This window comes from Lemur catta, chromosome 5 (assembly GCF_020740605.2).
Source record: "Lemur catta isolate mLemCat1 chromosome 5, mLemCat1.pri, whole genome shotgun sequence".
Classification (NCBI taxonomy): Eukaryota; Metazoa; Chordata; class Mammalia; order Primates; family Lemuridae; genus Lemur; species Lemur catta.
Genome location: NC_059132.1, coordinates 31,401,540 through 31,418,904, shown reverse-complemented (window position 1 = coordinate 31,418,904; position 17,365 = coordinate 31,401,540). Strand labels below are relative to the sequence as shown.

Below are 17,365 nucleotides of genomic sequence, written 5' to 3'. Positions count from 1 at the left end.
TCATCAGCTGAACTGTGGCCATGGCCCCAAATTCATGAATGGGATTAGAATTTAGAGGTATTTTATTCCTGGTTAGAGACACTCTCTTAATCCCAAGGAGCCTGAGACAATCTGTCAAGGGGGGTTGAGGGCAACACTCACTGAGCCGGTAGACGGATGTGATGTCCGTGCGGGCCAGGGTGTGGAGAGAGCTGGCACACTCAGCCTTCCTGTCGCTTCCTAGGGCCCACAGAGAGCATCTTTCCTCATCGCTGAGAAAGGCGGAGGTCCTGCTCCTGCAAAGCACACAGAGCCTGATCGGCACAAGGTTTCACACTCAATCCCGTCTTCTTTCTGCACTAGGAGGCAGTGAGGGACATCGAGAAGCCATCGACCCATTTGCTCATAGCTGAAATTGGGCTCCTCAGCTCACTCCCGCCCTGCACTTGCACTGCCAGGGCAATAGAGCCACCAGCACCTCGTGCACGGAGAACTGAGCAGGGTGGTTGCCAAGTAGGTCAGAGTGGGGATGAAAAAAACCCTCCTTTAAAACTCCATCTCCCAAGAAAAACGAAGCCCCTTCTCTCAACCCCTACCCATTTTGGGGGACCACATGGTGCCCGTTTTTAATAGAACAGGAATTTGGTTCCCCTAAATGAAGAGGGACCATTAAAAGAAGTTTCTTTGTCCCTAGAGTATTTCAAGAAAAAGTTATGGATAGGTGACATAATCTAGAGGAACAATGAAGAAAGTCTGACTATGGTTAGAAGAAATCTTTCTCAATTGTTGAGATGTGATTCTATGACATAGAACGGTTTATGTAACACTAAGAGAGGATTATATTAATAAACTGCTAAGGGGCGCGAAGTGGGTAGAAGGAGGGTCAGGAGGGGGTAAGATATGATTATAAATAATAGATCATTATACTCACTATGTATAAACGAATTGTTAAAACTGATTTGCTTACTGAAGATTTGTTATAGAATTAAATAATTTGGAAACTAGGAGTGCCTTAGAAACTAGAAGTTCAGATAGATAAAAGCCAGTGTCTATCTGAACATTATTGCAGTTCTAAATAGAGATTGTTTTATGTCAGAATTCATTTTTTAAAACAAAATTAGCTTGGAAGCCCAAGAGCTACTAACAGCTAATACTTCAGGGATATTTATGATGAATCAGACACAGCTATCGGTTAATCCATGCAATTGCTGTATGAGGCAGGCACTGCTCTTAGCCCCTTTTGACAGGCAAATAAACTGAGGCACAGCAAAATGCAGTCAGTGCTTAGGGAGTGGTAGAGGAGGATATAAGAAGAGCGTCTCTAAAAACAGGGTTCAGGGAGGAGATGGGACAGGGCTACTGTGGTTACCATTTGTCCCCAGAGTTCAGATAAATGCAGTTTGAAAGCCGAAGGTGAGAAAACTAGCAGCTTATATGAATTGCTCAAGGTCACACCACTGATTAGTGGCTGAAGTGGCACTAGAGCCACATCCTGTCACCTGGCCCGGGGCTCTTCCCACCACATTCACTGAGACCCCAGCTGTCTGGGCTGATCTGCAGGCTCTTCCCAGCACTGTGAAACTTCAGCCCCCAAACAGCGTGTCACTGAGATCTACAACTAAATTCAGTTGGGATTAAAAAAATATATAACATATGATCCCAAATTTTTGTAGAACTCTTAAATCTTACAAAGTGTTCCTAAATTTACTATATCATTTACTCTTCATAACAACCCTATGAGGTGAATTTTAAAAATCCATGTTTGTAGATGAAGAAATCAGTTCAGAAAAGTTCAGTGACATGTTCAGAATTGCACAGCTAGAAAGTGGTAAAGCTGAGACAGAAACGGCAGGTCTTCTACCTCTGTGTCCATGACCTCACGGCTGATTTGCTAACGTCCAAGTTCCGGGTATTTAGAGAGAGTTCTAGGAAGCTGGACAGGTTACACGAGGGATTTCCAAACATGAACACCGGGTTAGAAGAATATGGCCAAGCTCCTGGCAATCTGGCGGGCTGAAGTGCTCTACAGGAGCTACGCTCCCCTCCCCACACAGAAAAATCCTGGATAAATGTAACAAACATGGATGTTTGAATACATACTTTCACTTTAAAGAAAGAAAAGGAAATCCCTAGGAGCCAGGAACAAAAGGAGAAACCAAATTCAGGTTGGTAGGTGAGAGCAGATGGTCTAAAGACCCTGGAGGTCTCATTTGGGACATTGACCCTCAAAGCTAGGGCTGACCTTATAATGCCTCCCAGGGGCAGAGGTGATTTTGGATCTCTGTGAAGCAGGGAGCTGAATTTAAGCTCCCTACGTAAAGCCTAGAGTCTGAAAAGGCTGAAACTCTCATAAAGAGGGGATTGGGAAACTTCTTCCTACCTATCCAGAACACACTTTCCGTCTGTCTAAGTCCCTGGAAGAAGAACTCAAGCAGCTAGGCCTACACCATGGGGAGGTGTGGGGTCTGAATTTGCACTGCACGGTGTAGATACCACTTTCAGTGAACTTAACATTAAAAAGTCTTTCCTGGATCATGAGTTCCTAAGATTCCAGGAAAAGCAAATGCAAAACCTCCTCTGCAGGGAGGTTTTCTTCAGTCCAGGATTCATGTAAAGTCCATCTTCTAAAATAATGAAAATTAGTTCCCATAACAAAAACTACAGACTGCACAAGAAAATGAACTAATCACAAAGAGAACCAGCATATGCACAAATTGGTTAATTAACACTACGAAAACTAGAAATGACAGTAATCTGAAGAATAACTTACAATAAACATGGTTAAAATGATGAAATAAAAAGAATAAATGGAAGCTGCAATGAAAAGATGAAACATTATAAGGGGAAACAACCATATGTGAAAAATAGCAAAATACAAAGTCTAGAAATGAAAAATAAAAGCATGGAAATTAAAAATGATATGGATGGGTTAAATAGCAGGCTTAGTCGTAGCAGAGGGGAGAACTAGTGAAACTGAAGATCATGTTGAGAAAATCAACCAGAATGTATCCTAGAGTGACAAAAAGATGAAAAATATAAAAGAATTAATTGAGTGAGATTGAGGATAGAATAAGTCCAACATACCTCTAATAGAAATTCCAGAAGAGAGACTAAAAAGAATGAGAGACAGGCAACATTCAAAGGAAGAATGACTGAGAGTTTTCCAGAATTGAAGAAAGACATGAGTCTTCAAATTGAGGAAGCACACCAAGTCCTGAGCAAAATAAATAAAAATATCATTTTTAACAAAATGTCCATTTGTTTAAGGTTATAGGTCTTAGAACTTATCTGTTTCTTCTAATCCTTCTTTCTAGGTTTAATTGTCTATTACTAATGTTCAATTTCATGGGATGAAAGATTTAAATATAAAGGATAAGGACATATGTTAATTAAGTAAAAACAAAAATGTAGAAGAAAATAATCAAGGTAAATGCTCTAATTAATGAAGTGTTATTCTAGAAAATAAAGAAACAATAAAGATGGTCAAGAAAAGAAAAACTGATTCTCTGAAAAGACTAAGAAAATGGAGAAATCCCTGGCAAAATGGATTTGCAATTTTATCTGAATAGTTATTTTTTCTCCACACTTTGAAGGTACTATTCTATACCTAGCTAAATTATCATTCAAGAATCTATTTTAAGTATAATTAAGACAAACAAGGGTTGAAGATTGAGAATATTTATAACCCACAGATCTCCACTGAAATAACTACTACATTATGTACTTTATGAAGAAAGAAGTGGACAATTTGCTACAAACATATAACAGAATATATCACATCTGACATATAATTTACAAAACAACTGTAAAACATCAATGACAAAAAGAAAATCTTTAAAAAAAAAAAAAGTAAGAAAAAAAACTGCCTGCCTGCAAAGAGATGGCTATGACACTAACAAAATTCTCATCAACAAAAATAGATGCCCACAAGAAATTAAGTCATAAAGAAGACACAGATAAACAATATAAAGAATAAAAGAGGGATGTAACAAAAAAGATATAATTTTTTAAATTTTAATACTATAAAACACTGGCTTTTCTCCTAAGTTCTTTTTTCTGGTTTAAGTGCATTAATTTATCAATATTACTTATTTTTTAACTTAGGTATTTAAATATACACACACACACACACTTTAGAGAGTACTATACCAGCACAAGGAGAGAACCTACAGGAAGAGGCTGGAGACTTTAGCAAATGCTGAGACCTTCAGAAACGCAATACCAAATGAACATAGGCTAAGAGTGCCCTCCAGTGGCCAGACCAGGGATAGCGCATAGACTTTTAGGTGGTTTGTCATTCTTCTAAGCTCAGAATCTATCCCCTGATGGCTGTGTTTCAGGGATGTCTACTACCTAGAGAGTGTTCTGAGGGGCGTACAAAGAGCCAGTTCTCCTCTCTTCTCCTTCTTCGGCCCCTTCCTGTTTCCTGACTCATCTTCCCCTTCTGTACCAGATGTGCAGTCTCTGGTGCCTTGGGTCCCACGGCTGACCAGGTGCAGGCCAGCAGATGACACTGTGGACACGAGGAGAAAGTCGCACTGCCACCTCGTGTGACACAGGGGATGCTGCCCTCCAGTGTGACAGTGTACCCCTTACCACTAAGCCAGCTAATACGTGATAATTAAATTAGTGGTACTGAGTTACTGGCCTTTGGGGCAAGGTGTGAGGTGCAGAAGTCTTTTATGAAATCTGACACTTGCCCCCAGTATCCTATTAGAACTGCCTCCCAAAGATGACCATGCACAACAGTGACGAGAACAAGAACGGTAAGAGCTAATGCCTACCAACCATACACACACGCTGTGCCAAGCACCGTTCTAAGTGCACAGGCTTCCACTGCTTCCTGGCCCCGTGCAGGAAGCCCACCTCAGGGACACTGGCAATGCCCCCACTCCCTGCCCCTCCGTGACGGCGTGGGTGGGACAGGCTGGCCATCTGCTGATTGGCCAGGCCCATAGGTCTGCTCCTCAGAACAAGCCCTTCTGGATTCCAGAAAAGAGTAAAGGATGTACTCTGCTCTCCTAGCCGACTTGAACTGCACACATTAAGCTTTTAGCCTGAGAACTGAATGAGTGAAGATCTACATGAGACCAACCCCCAGCCCCACGTGGAAGGGGAATGTCCGCTCACCGAGCTGGTGATCTATTGCTCCCTGTGCCTGTCCTTTCCTTGATGTGGCCCCTTGGTTGGATGGGGTGAGAGGCAGGATCCAAGCACCAAGACTGCACTCTCGGTGCCTAACAGCAGGCCCTGGGTCTTGGGGCTGTGGCTCTCCTTGCTCAGAGGAGGGCCGCAGTGACCATCGGTTGTGGTGAACTGAGCTGACCCATTCCCTGACCACCCACTCACCGCCACCCCCCCTCCCATCCTTCTCTGTGTCAGCCTTGGCTGTCAAAATGTACTTGTCTGGCTCCGTGTTACCAGGGACCTGCAGATCTGCTCAGAATAGGGAGGGACCCCCGGGGAAGGCAGCCCAGCTCCACGACATACTCACTGTCACACTCACAATGGGGAATAAGAATCAGGATCTACGTTCCTGGTGGGAACAAAGCCCACTTCTCCTGAGCTCATCGACTTTCCGATGAACCACGGGAGCCCAGGAATGATAAAGCCGATGATCTCGATGCTTTCTCCCCGGCGGAAACTCAGTTCATCCTTTTCTTCCGACTCATAATCCTTCAAGGCCTTACATCGTCCCCTGCCTGTGGGAAAGAGCACACAGGTCAACCACATACGGCATAAACAGCCCAGCCTTCCACTACCTTCCAATGGAGCATGAAACGAGGGCCTCCCAGACATTAGAATTTCAAGGGCCAGTAAAATTTCACACACACACACACACACACAAATTGGCAGAAATGACACAAAGCAACCAGCTTTTCATTTCGGCAAACTAGGACCTTTTAAAAAGGATTACAATGTACTTTCCATGTTTTATAAAAGGAAAAATGTTTTAACAAACATCAGAAGGAGATTCTCAGAATACTGGCTGCGCCATAAAACTGAATAAACATAGCTTATGGAAAAGTGGAAAGCTCACGACATTGTCCTGGCTTGTCTGGCTTTGCCACTGTTATGTAAACACTGTGTCACGGTTGGCACAAATCCATAGACCAGCATGTGCAAATCATTATACCAGATGATCTCTACATGAACTCCCAGCTCCTTGGGCCACTCTGACCCTCAGTCTCCCCAGCTGCAAAATGGGGATAATAAGAATGCCTGATGCTTATAAATATTAGGAGGAATCAAAAAGATAAAATGCACAATGCCTGGTACCTAGTCAACCCTCAGTAAATGTTAGCCTCATTATCGCTGGTGGAGTAAAAAGCTACTGATGATCCAGAAGGATCTGGCCTTCAGGCCACATTTGGCTCACAAAAACATTTAATGTGGCCCACACTAGGCTTTTTTTTTTACCCATATATCTTGAAATCCCTGTCATCCCTGCCGTTCCATGCATATGCACGTCCTGCCTGCCCTGCAAACATTTGTATGTGCAGCCCTGGATCGAGACCTCTCGTGTCCCAGGCAGGGAAACCCACGTGTACACACAGAAACTGGCTTCCTTGAACCCAGTCAGTAGCAGAGGCGAGACAGGAATTCACATCACCTGACTCCAAACCTGCAGATAAAATTAGGAGGCAGGACAACATCATCTTCCTAACAATACTATGTTTTCAACTCCGCCGTACCGATCTGATAGGAGCCTGTCCAGTCCCTCTTCCTGGAAAGGCCACAGCTTCCTGGATAGTTCTTTAGGAACCATCTGCCAATGGAAACATTGGGTTTGCAAACATGGATTTCAAAAACTTACAGCAATGAACAGAATAATCTGTTAGAATGATGATGATGGTAAGTATTGTTATTTCTCATTTTCTAATGATGGCAAACATTTATTGAGAACTTACTTTATACCAAGCACTGTGAAAAAGAGAGCAGTTCAGCAGACCTGTGGTGTTTTCTGGCTCTGCAATCAGTCTGTCAGTTAAATAGCTAACAAACAGACCCTTTACAGTCACACGGTCAGATTCTCTGCCAGAGCCACACACAGCGTCCACAGCCTGGGATAATGTTCATTGTCGCGCTATATTTTGCAGTTTGCAATATCTTCCAGCAGGGATTCTTAAACTTCAGTGTGAAAAACAATCTCTAGGGTGCTTACTTAAACTACATATTCCTGGACCTAACCCTGAAAGGGTCTGAGGAGGGCCAGGGAGTCTAAATTTATAGTAAAATCCCCAGTGATGCCGACACACTTGGTCCCCAGTCCATTCATTGAGAAACAATGCATGAGAGGACAGGTGGTATATTTCCTGCTAGGTACAATGTCCACCTGAAATTTAGAGTTGTCTCCAATTTTGTCAAATTGTGCAAACCTTGATGGTTAAAAAAAAAAATACAGAAAGACAAAAGGCCACCCCGATTCTGTTGTCTCCCCTGCACTGGGGATGCCACACGGAAGCGTGCCTGCTCTGTCCTGTGCCGACCTCAGTCTGCTTGGAGACCCTCTCCCCGGACGCAGGTGGCTACTCACTGGTGGAAAGGGAGAGGCAGGGGCTCCAAGGCTGACACCGGCACCAGGCCCCGCTGGCCCGTCACCAAGGACACACCTTCCCACTCAGACCCTCCTTCAGCTGTCTTCACCGAGATTAACTCGTCCTTGCAAAGTGCCAAACACTCTCCTTCCTTCTCAGCTGGCTGAGCCACAGAGAACGTGGCTCTGCAGAAGAACTGGCCTGCAGATGATGAGAAAAGTAGCGACTTTCTAAGGAGTGGCAGGAAGTGAAAACTGAAAAGATACAATGCAATGTGTTTATCCAGAGCCCCAATACTTTTCTTTCTGGGAGTAAAGTGGACAGTCCAGGGATAGGCACTGCAGGAGGTCCTTGTGATCCCAGGAAAACTGGTACAAAGAATAAAGCCACTGAAAGGGAATTCACTTAGAATAGACACCAAAATTTCTGAGTAATTTGTGAGAATAAAGCTTACTTGGGACTTTTACCTTGAGAAAGAGATGAAATAAAAACCTACAAAGATATGTTTATGTTTAACAGAACTTCATTTATAACTGCAACTTCATGCTTAATCTTAGAACCAATGAAAAATAAATTGACTTGGGTGAATATAATTACCCCAATGAAGTTTCATAATAGCACAATATGACATTCTTTTCTTCATACATGATTCATGCAATGCAATCATAATCATTTTTGCAAAAATATCATATGCAAATCTGGCTCTTTCAATGTGTGTGTCATGTCATCAGGCTTGTCCACCTTGGGTGTCAACCGGTGGGTGGTGACCTTGATGGGATCCTCACTTGTAAACTGATCAGGGGGTGCTTGAAGGGGTTCCTCAACATCACTTTCCTCAATTTCATGAACTACTTCAAGTTTTGCAAGATTTGCATGTTTATTTTACAATCAAATTATATCACATGTCTAGAGATGTGTTTCTCAATCTTAGATACATATTAGAATCATGTGAGAAACTTTCCAAAACGAGCCAATGCCTGGGCCCCCACCCCCAGAGAGTTAACGGGCTTAGGCATTAACTGGCATGGGCATCTGGCAGGGGCATCTTTGTAAAACTCCCCAAGCAGTTGTAACATCACTCAGTGAGACTGACCAACACAGCTGTTCATGCGATGTCGGTGTTGAATTAAGAGGCATGTTTGAAGTACTATTATAATAGGTGGGTTCATTGGTGACAATTTCGTGTTTGAATGACTTTTGCCTTCCTTTGTATCCTACTTATTTTAGGGCCTTGGATAGCAAATATGCAGATAAGACCCAGCCCCAGCCTCACACCTGCTCACCTTCCTGTATCAGGAGTCCCAGGTGGATTGTTTCCAGGTGTTTATCATCTACAGACACTTGGATCTCTGTGTCCTCCACCAGTCGGCAGTTGAGCCAGTACTTGTGGTCAAAGAGGAGATGCTCCAGGCATGTGGACACGTAGCCTAGGAAGTCAAGCCAACAAGATTCCTGAGCAAAATGATCCCTGCCATTAGCTGAGCACAGAAGAGGTGAGCAAGCTCCCTCCTGAACCCCAAGAGGAACCCCGATCCCCAACCTGCCATTTAACTGGAAGTAGAGTAGCATAAGAGGGGTAGCTAGACATTTCCTAGAATGAATTCATTCTTCTCAGCCTCTGTTGGGAAATATAAGTCATTTTTAAATGTTATTTACCATTTTCAACATATTGTGGGTCGTCATAAATGCATGAGATAACCAAACCCAACTGCCTTTTTCTAATACATCCATGGAGATCTCTAAGTTTACTGTGTTGACTCTGGGGGTTCCTAGTACCCTCTTCAAGTTCCCCTGACCTGAGGTTCAAATTCCTGTGCCCCCGATGATGTCGTGGCTGAGAAGGGCTCCAGGGCCCACAAAGAAGTCAGGACTCGCTTCCGTGTATCAATACACACTCTGCTCCTGCCCCTCCTGCAATGCCAGTAAGCTCTCTCCTGTTAAAAGCAGACTACAAACCATGTACATTGTAAACTTATAATAATTATGTGTAGTATTTTAAACATGCCTATAAACATGAATTATTTGTATTAAAATGTTTCTTCTTTTGAGGCTTCTTCTTTTTCTTACTATCCAAAAACCTGTCTCTTTCCATTCTGACTGTCCATTGTACTGATTTAAGAATTGTGTATCTTCTGTAGTTGCACTTCTTGAACTTTAATGTGCACACAAATCACCTGGGGATCTCATTAAAATGTGGATACTGATTCAGTAGGTTTGGGGTAGGGCTTGAGATTCTACCTTCATAGCAGGGCCTATATAATGCCCATGCAGCTGGTCCGTGGAGCAGAGTTTGAATGGTGAGGATCTCTAATGGTCCAGAAGGAGATATGTAGTGTGGAAAGCAGAGAATCCCCAAGACCCAAAGAGGCGAAGTTGTACGTTCCAGCCATGAGCCACCTTGCCCCTCCACCCCTGCACAGCATCTCTCCCTGTGTACCATGCACGGAACCCAGCATTTTCTGGGAGATGTAAAATGAGCATCAAATCAGGAGGCCTCTTGCTTTGCTTGGCTTTGCTTTGTAACTAACTTCCCTATCGGCAGTTCTTCTCTCTGGAGAAGGCAGGTGAGCCATTTCCCACTACCGTGGTGCTGATGCTGTGCCCCAACGTCCCTCTTTACCTTCTAGAAAACCGCGTCGCCCAAGGCTGCTGTGAGCAGATAATCTCATCTCTTTCTTTGACTCTTTTCCAAATACATGGGATAAAGCATCTGGAACTTTACTATTTCAAGCAGCTACTTTAATCTTACTCAAGATTAGTTCCCTGTTTTAAAAAGAAAATCAATTTCACACCTATCTCAGTACTTTGAATTTAGTAGAGGCCCAATAACTGATTGCCAAGTGATTGGTTATCTAATAAAGAAAGATCTCCCTGGACACAAAGAAGCAAACCTCTTCATATGGCATTTTGGAGCTAAGAGTTAATATTTGCTTTAGACTTAGTTTCAGGCAGTGTGTGATATTCCAGACATTAACCATCAATCTTAGGGCTCTATCTCTTTTAATTATCAGAGCCTGGCCAATTTCTTCACGTCAAGCCCTACCAATTGGCTGAACTGTGAAGTAGACCTCCTCCACCCACCTGCTTTGTGTCATACCTAAATTAAGGTAGGTGGAGAACTTCCAGATTTCCTCCATGGTCTTGAAGGTGATGAGGAACTGGGCCCTCTGGGACTGGATACTGACCAGCCTCGCAGAAAGGTCCTGAACAAAGAGAACAACGGGTCACCCTAGGATGACAGAAGCGTCCCCTTGGCAAACTCACATATGCACCAAATGCTTTGTAGGAGCTTCTTGATTGTGGCATTGATTTTTACATCAGCACACACACACGCGCGCACACACACACACACACACACACACACACACACAGATGGAAACAACCTGAATATTCATCAACAGGAGACTGGGTTAAAGGGAGTGCAATTTATCCATACAGTGAAATATTATGGTATTATACAGCCACAACAAAGAATGAAGAAGTTCCTTGTGTGGATACAGCCTCCAAATATAACACTGCTGTACAACTACAGCGACAAAAGAAGCCAGGGTGCAGAACTGCGTACAGAGAATGCCACTTCTTGTGGGGGAAAAAAAAGCGTGTGGGGGAGAGTAGAGGATGATTCATAGAAGGCATCTTGGAAGCAAATTTGATTATGAATCTGTGTCTAATGATTATTTTTATAAAGCTGACAAACAGAAGAACCAAAGCTCATAAAAATAAAAAATCATTCCAAATCCGTCCTCCTAGAGATCACCAATGTTAACACCTTCATGTATTAACTTGGAATCTTTTTTCCTAGATACGTTTCCATAGAACTATTTTACATAAATAGAATCATATTACATAAGTTATTTTGCAATCTTTTGTTGCTAAAAAAATATTTTATGAACCATCTCCCATGTCATTAAGTAGTCTACATTATTTTTAATGGTTGCATTTGCCATTTTTGCACTCAACATAATTGACTCTTATTTCCTTATGGTTTCACATTTGGACAGTTTTATATTTTTTAACGTCCTAAATGGCACTGCAATAAACATCCTTTGTGCACATCCTTAATTGTTTTGACAAAAGTGATTTTAAGAAGTACCACTGGGAACACAAGTACCACTTGGAATACGCACATTTCCAATCCTAAGATGCAGGCACCCTGCTGCGCTCCAGAAAGGTGTTCTGATTTACATGCTCACGAGCAGAGCAAGAGGAGGCCTTTCTAATACCGGAGAAAACAGGCCTGAATCACTGCCAGACTGGTTTTCCCCTAAATCTCTGTTGCTTGTCCAAGCCCCTGGAGTCGGCTATAACTAGAGATGGTGAGAACATCCCTCCCCCAGGCCAGGTCCTGCCATCAATAGCAACCTCCAGAGCGGTATCAGGAGGGAACCTTAGGGGAAGGAGAAGAGGGTATAAGAATCCCAAGGAAGAGCCCCTGGTTCAGCAAAGTTGGAACTCTGGGGTTCTACCACCCTAGATCCCAGGAGGCCCCCGATCCTTGGTGGATACAGATCCGATAATCAGGGAAGGGGTGGGTGCTAGGTGAAAATTGATTTACAGAGAAGTTGTTATGCGCCAGGCCCTGCACCAAGCGCTTTATGAGCAATACCTCATCTACCTCCCACAACAGCCCTATGAAGAGAATGCAATGACAGTATTTAACCCCTTCGAAGATGCACTTTTATCACACTTCTGAAATAAAAAATGAGGAGACATGGCATCACTGGTAACTGGCAGCGTTTGTTTTCTTTCTTGGAGTTGCATAAAATAGTGGCACATTTTATAATCAATGGCATCTTAGAGCTAATGAAAGATGCTTTATCCTTGTTTTGTATGCAAGGAGGTCAAGGCACAGAGAGGTTAAGCAACTGGCCCAGGGTCACCTGTGGTAGTAGCTGTTTAGATCTCAGATCCAGAAGACTCCAGGCCTGAGCTTCAGCCTACAAGCTTGCCCAGCTCAAGCCTCAGCCCAGCCGGCTCTCGCAATCAACCTCAGATGCCATTGATTATAAAATGTGCCATTATTTTATGCAACTCCAAGAAAGAAAACAAATGCTGCCAGTGAAGAGTGATACCATGCTAAACAAAGGAAAATCTGTGGTAGCAATTAGCAGCCAATATCTCCAAGTTCCTGAATTCCAGAGATTAAAAAAATAAAATAAAACTTAAAAACCCTTAGGTACTATTTATGGAGTGCGTACCACCGCCCAAACACCGTGCCAAGCTCTCTTCAGATGCCATCTTATTTTCTCCTCCTGAAAAGCCAGACATTATCTTTTTTGCTGCTTGACATTTAGAGTACTTTTCGTCTTTGAATTTGTACCAGATTAATGCAGAGACTGTAAAAATAACTAGAGCATACGTAGAGCAATATTCTCCTTCCTCTACCTCTAGTTGCAACAACTTTTATCTATTGTGATGTTAATCCTACTACTGAGTACCTCCTAAACTGTAAATAATTTGATCTTACCATCCTTCCTTGGTTTTACAGTTGAAGATATCATCTACCCACTAGGAAAGATGAGGAATTGGTTTATTTACTTTATTGTCTTTTCCTCCTCTCATCCTAACATTTATAGTCATTGCTTTTTGGTTGACAATTTTGGTACTTTAAAACAATATATTTAGTGGTCACCAGAGGCAGAGGAGAAGGGATAATGGAGAGTTCTTGTTTAATGGGGAGAGTTTCAGTTTGCAATGATGAAAAAGTTCTGAAGATGAATCCGCTATGAATGTACTTAATACCATAGTGAATCGTACACTTTAAAAATGATAAAAAAATTTTATGTTATATATATTCTATCCCAGAAATAAAATAAAATAAAATTCAAAATTATCCTATTAGAAAAAAAGTGTATATAATGAGGTAGTGCTATAATGATTTTCATTCTATAGGGGTTAAGTAACTCGCCGAAGGTCATGCAGCTAATAGTAGCAGATTTGAAACCAGCTTTTCTCTGACTCAGCAACTCCAGGTTGCCCCATTTCGAGTCTCTGCTAAGCAGAGAATGTGTATATAATCATTCATTCAGTTAGTCTGTCTGGCAGGCAGATGTTTTCTTGGAGGCCCCGCTCTGTTCCAGGTGCTGTCTTAGGTGCTAGGGACGGACACAAGCCCCGCACCCAGACTGCTACCGGCTTCCAGGGCTCACCTTAAACAGTGCTCGCACCTCCTGGTCCTCATTCTCCAGCGCCCAGAGGCGCCTCCGGGCTGCTTCGTGCAAGGGTCCATTTACACTCCTCCTGGAGCGGCTCTTCACACAAAAGGAGAGCGTCAGATCTTAAAGAGAACAGACGGAGAAGGATCAGGCTGGAAATGCAATGAAAAGGAAGAGAGGACACTGTTGCTTTGATACGGGAGTCTGCCAGCCTCCTCTGCCGGCGAATTAATAAACTCCTCTTTCCTTCTCCTCAAAAAAGAAAAAAGAAAAGAAAGAAAAAGAATTAGATAAATCCCCAATGTTCCCCCTACATGTTCTCCTAAACCCTAAATTGGTGTCCTCACTAATTGGAGATTAGAGTGGTTTGAACGTTCCTCTGAGTGCACCTTTAAACTGTTTTCCCCAGAGGTAATGGAGGGTGGGAGTACTGACACCTGCGATGGCTCTGGAATCGCAGGAGGTGATGCTGTCGCATTGGTCCTTCCTGCCTTGTACTGGGTTCATTCCTCCACTGCCTGGCACTGACACAATGGCGCTGACACAGAACCAGCTGGTACACGTATTGCTTCTTGTGCATGATTTGTGAAAGTTTTGAATAAATACTACTTTACCCATATTTACATAAATGTATCTATATATTAAATTTGTAATATGTAATAGACATATTTTATGAATTATACAAACCCACATACATTTTCTCTAGCCAGTTTCTTTCTGACACTGTATTTGCTAATGTTTGGCAAGGTACTCAGTGTTTTAAAGTCTATCTTTAAGTTCTTCAAAATGCACATTCACTTAACAGATACTTATTGAGAGCCTCCCATGAGCCAGCAGCTTTTTAGGTGCTGAGGTTACAGCAGAGAACAAGAGAGACATGGTCCCTGCTCTCATGGAGCTTTTATTCTACTTGGCAAGTAATTCCATAAATCCAATAGTTTCAGATGGAGAAAAGTGCTGTTAAAAAAAAAAAACTCAGCAGGGTTAAGAGACAGAAGGATGAAGTAGCTAGGGGTTGGGGTATGACTTTGGCTAGTGTTGTCAAGAAAGGCCACACCGAGGAGGTTTATCTTATAATTGCACTTTGCAATGTGTCTTCTTTAGATAGGAAGTAGCAACCTGTTCAGAATTATCCAACGCAATAAACCAAGAAGGCACTGGACTAGACCATTGCAGAGGTCTCTGTTCCAGCTCCAGCTTGCCAGGGCCTTAAAGCTCCTGAGCACGTTCGAGAAGATCGCTATCATGCTTCGCTTGGTCCACAAGGCAGCCCTGAACTCCTACCTTTAAAAGTCCTGAAAATGCTGTGGCTGCAGACCGGCTTCTATACGACATGCCCAAATGACTTGACTTTGATGTGAACTTGGAGTGGATGTTTGCTCCACTAAGTTCCTCCCCGGTCTGTGTTGCAATCTCACGCGACCCCCGTCCAGCCCTGCATCTGGCAGCCTCGCGACACGCTGATCGCTAGGAGGAGGCACAGCGTAAAGATGATGCCCAGGGAGGAGCCACACACACACGGGCTTAAGGCTTCACCCTACCACTCAATAGCTGCGCCACCTGAACAGCTAACTGCCTCTCTATGCTTGGCTTTCTCCCTTAGTAAAACCCATACAGGTTCTAAGAGGCTTACTAAATGACATTGTGCATATAAACATATTTTCTCAGTGCCCGGTACATATTAAATGTTCAATAAACACATGAAACATTAGCAGTTGCCCCCTCCCCCACTCCTGCAATTACTGCCCTCATTTGGTTCTTTCCTCCAGACCCCGTCTCTCTCGTCCTTCCAAAACCTGATCCAGACCCTGCTGTGGCATCTCTCTTGGAACAGCCCCTGCTGATGGACAGCGCCTTTCATGTGCACCTCCTTGCCATGTCTACGGAACCCGAAAGACCTGGACTTAAATAAGCCAACTGCTTGTGAGCTCTCAGACAGCGAGAACCGATCCTCAGAGCAGGACGTCTGTGCCCACCGTGGGATCCCACAGTGCTCCGCATCCCCGAGTGGGGAGTAACTCCAATTCACTCTAGTTTTAGTGTGAAGTATATTGGGTCATATTTCAGTCCTTCTGGAAGCCTGCCCTGTACTGATGGTGATGTGTCGGATTGATTCTGTCTGCGACTGTTCTGCATAAGGGAGCAGTTGGCGGCTGGAGCCGAGTCCCCCCTCCTCACTCCGTGACCTTCCTAGAAACATTGCCGGGGTGGAATCTGCTGAAGGACGGACCAGCCCAGCCCAAGGTCAGTTCAGCTTCACCTACAGACACCCTTTGTTCATCGGCCTTCATGCCTTGATAAGGCAAAATGCTGACTCCGCGGAGTTCGTGAAACGGCAGATGGTAATTCAGGTTTTTTCAGGGATGGCCCAGCCCGACAGACAGATAAGCACATTGACACAAAGGGAAGAGACCAAGGGCAGGGTTCTTCTCATTGTCAGCCAAGCAGTTTGGCAGTTTTGAATTTGAAATTGGGAAAAGAAAGAACCTGGTATGACATGCATACAATATCTACTATATGATTTATAGTCTTTAAAATATTCATAATGTAAATCTTTTCCACAAATCTCTATTTTGTATCCCAGGGCGACGTATATTTTTGGAGGACAAAAGGGCATCGTGGTTATGAATAAGGACCTTTGTCATCACATATTAACCGTGTGGCGGTGAAGTGGTTTCCCACGTGCTAAGTGGGGATTTTTGTGCCTGCACCTCAAAGTGCACATGTGAGTATGAGAAGAACGTGTCAGGATCGCTGGACACACGATTTGCCCTCAAATCAATGGTCGCTGCTACTGAACAACAGAAACCAACTCTTCTATAGGTTTATCCTCAAAGTTTCCGGGTTCAGCCCAGGTATAGCTTTCTCCGATGACAATTTCCTCTTTGTGGGCTTCATCAAGGTCTCTTAAAGGGGACTTTGTGAGAGACAGGTTTTAAGAAGAGGATTTTTTTCACATTAATTTCAAAATCTTTTTCTGCTTCTGAAAGTTTCATACAGAAGCCCTTCTGCTCGGCCAGTCTCACCCCACACAGTCAACCCTTCGTTCGCTTATTTATTTATTTAATAAATGTTTTATTCAGAACCTACTACAATAAGGTACTGTGTTAGGTATTATATAGAATACAGATGGGACCACCACATAGTCATTCAATAATTCATATATATTTACTTATCAAACATTTTCTAAGTGCCAACTATGTACGAACAAAAATTACCCCTGCCCCCTAGTACCTTCAAATCTAACTGATGACATACTTTCCTTAACACAGCAAATACGTATGGAGCTCCTAACATGTGCCAGACTGTGAAGGGATTTGAGTGCCAGACAGAGAAGGTTTGAAATAATCTCGTAGGCAGTGGGGTGCAATGGAAGGTTTGTGAGCAAGTGAATATCGTAGTTAAAGTCCAGCTTACAAAGATGCATTTGGTGGCAGCTCCTGGAAGGGGTAGAAGGGAGGGAGTCTGTAGGTGGAAGAGATAAGGAGGTCATTTCAATATTCTACATGGAAGATATTTTTTAAAATAGAGCTTGTCTTTGGGATTTAGATACCTGGAGTCATGTTCTGTGGCAGGAAACATTTTTCCTTGTATTCTGAGGAGCATATACACTCACTCGATCTGGTTGGATCCTTGGAAGGAGTTTCTTTACCTGGAGAAGATAAAATGAAAATTCATTCATGAGAGTGTAAG

At 43.2% G+C, this 17,365-nt stretch overlaps 1 protein-coding gene across 1 annotated transcript in view; it reads right to left on the bottom strand.

Moving 5' to 3' along the window:
• The window catches only part of SH3TC2 (SH3 domain and tetratricopeptide repeats 2), a 53,110-nt gene that overhangs the window by 25,590 nt on the left and 10,155 nt on the right, over positions 1 to 17,365 (bottom strand). The window contains exons 2-9 of the mRNA XM_045551419.1: positions 17,226 to 17,324; positions 13,667 to 13,794; positions 10,615 to 10,720; positions 8,801 to 8,944; positions 7,517 to 7,718; positions 6,675 to 6,748; positions 5,486 to 5,681; positions 142 to 275 (exon numbers count right to left, since the gene is read on the bottom strand). Coding sequence (XP_045407375.1) covers positions 142 to 275; positions 5,486 to 5,681; positions 6,675 to 6,748; positions 7,517 to 7,718; positions 8,801 to 8,944; positions 10,615 to 10,720; positions 13,667 to 13,794; positions 17,226 to 17,324 — 1,083 coding nt within the window. The remainder of the gene's footprint in view (positions 1 to 141; positions 276 to 5,485; positions 5,682 to 6,674; positions 6,749 to 7,516; positions 7,719 to 8,800; positions 8,945 to 10,614; positions 10,721 to 13,666; positions 13,795 to 17,225; positions 17,325 to 17,365) is intronic.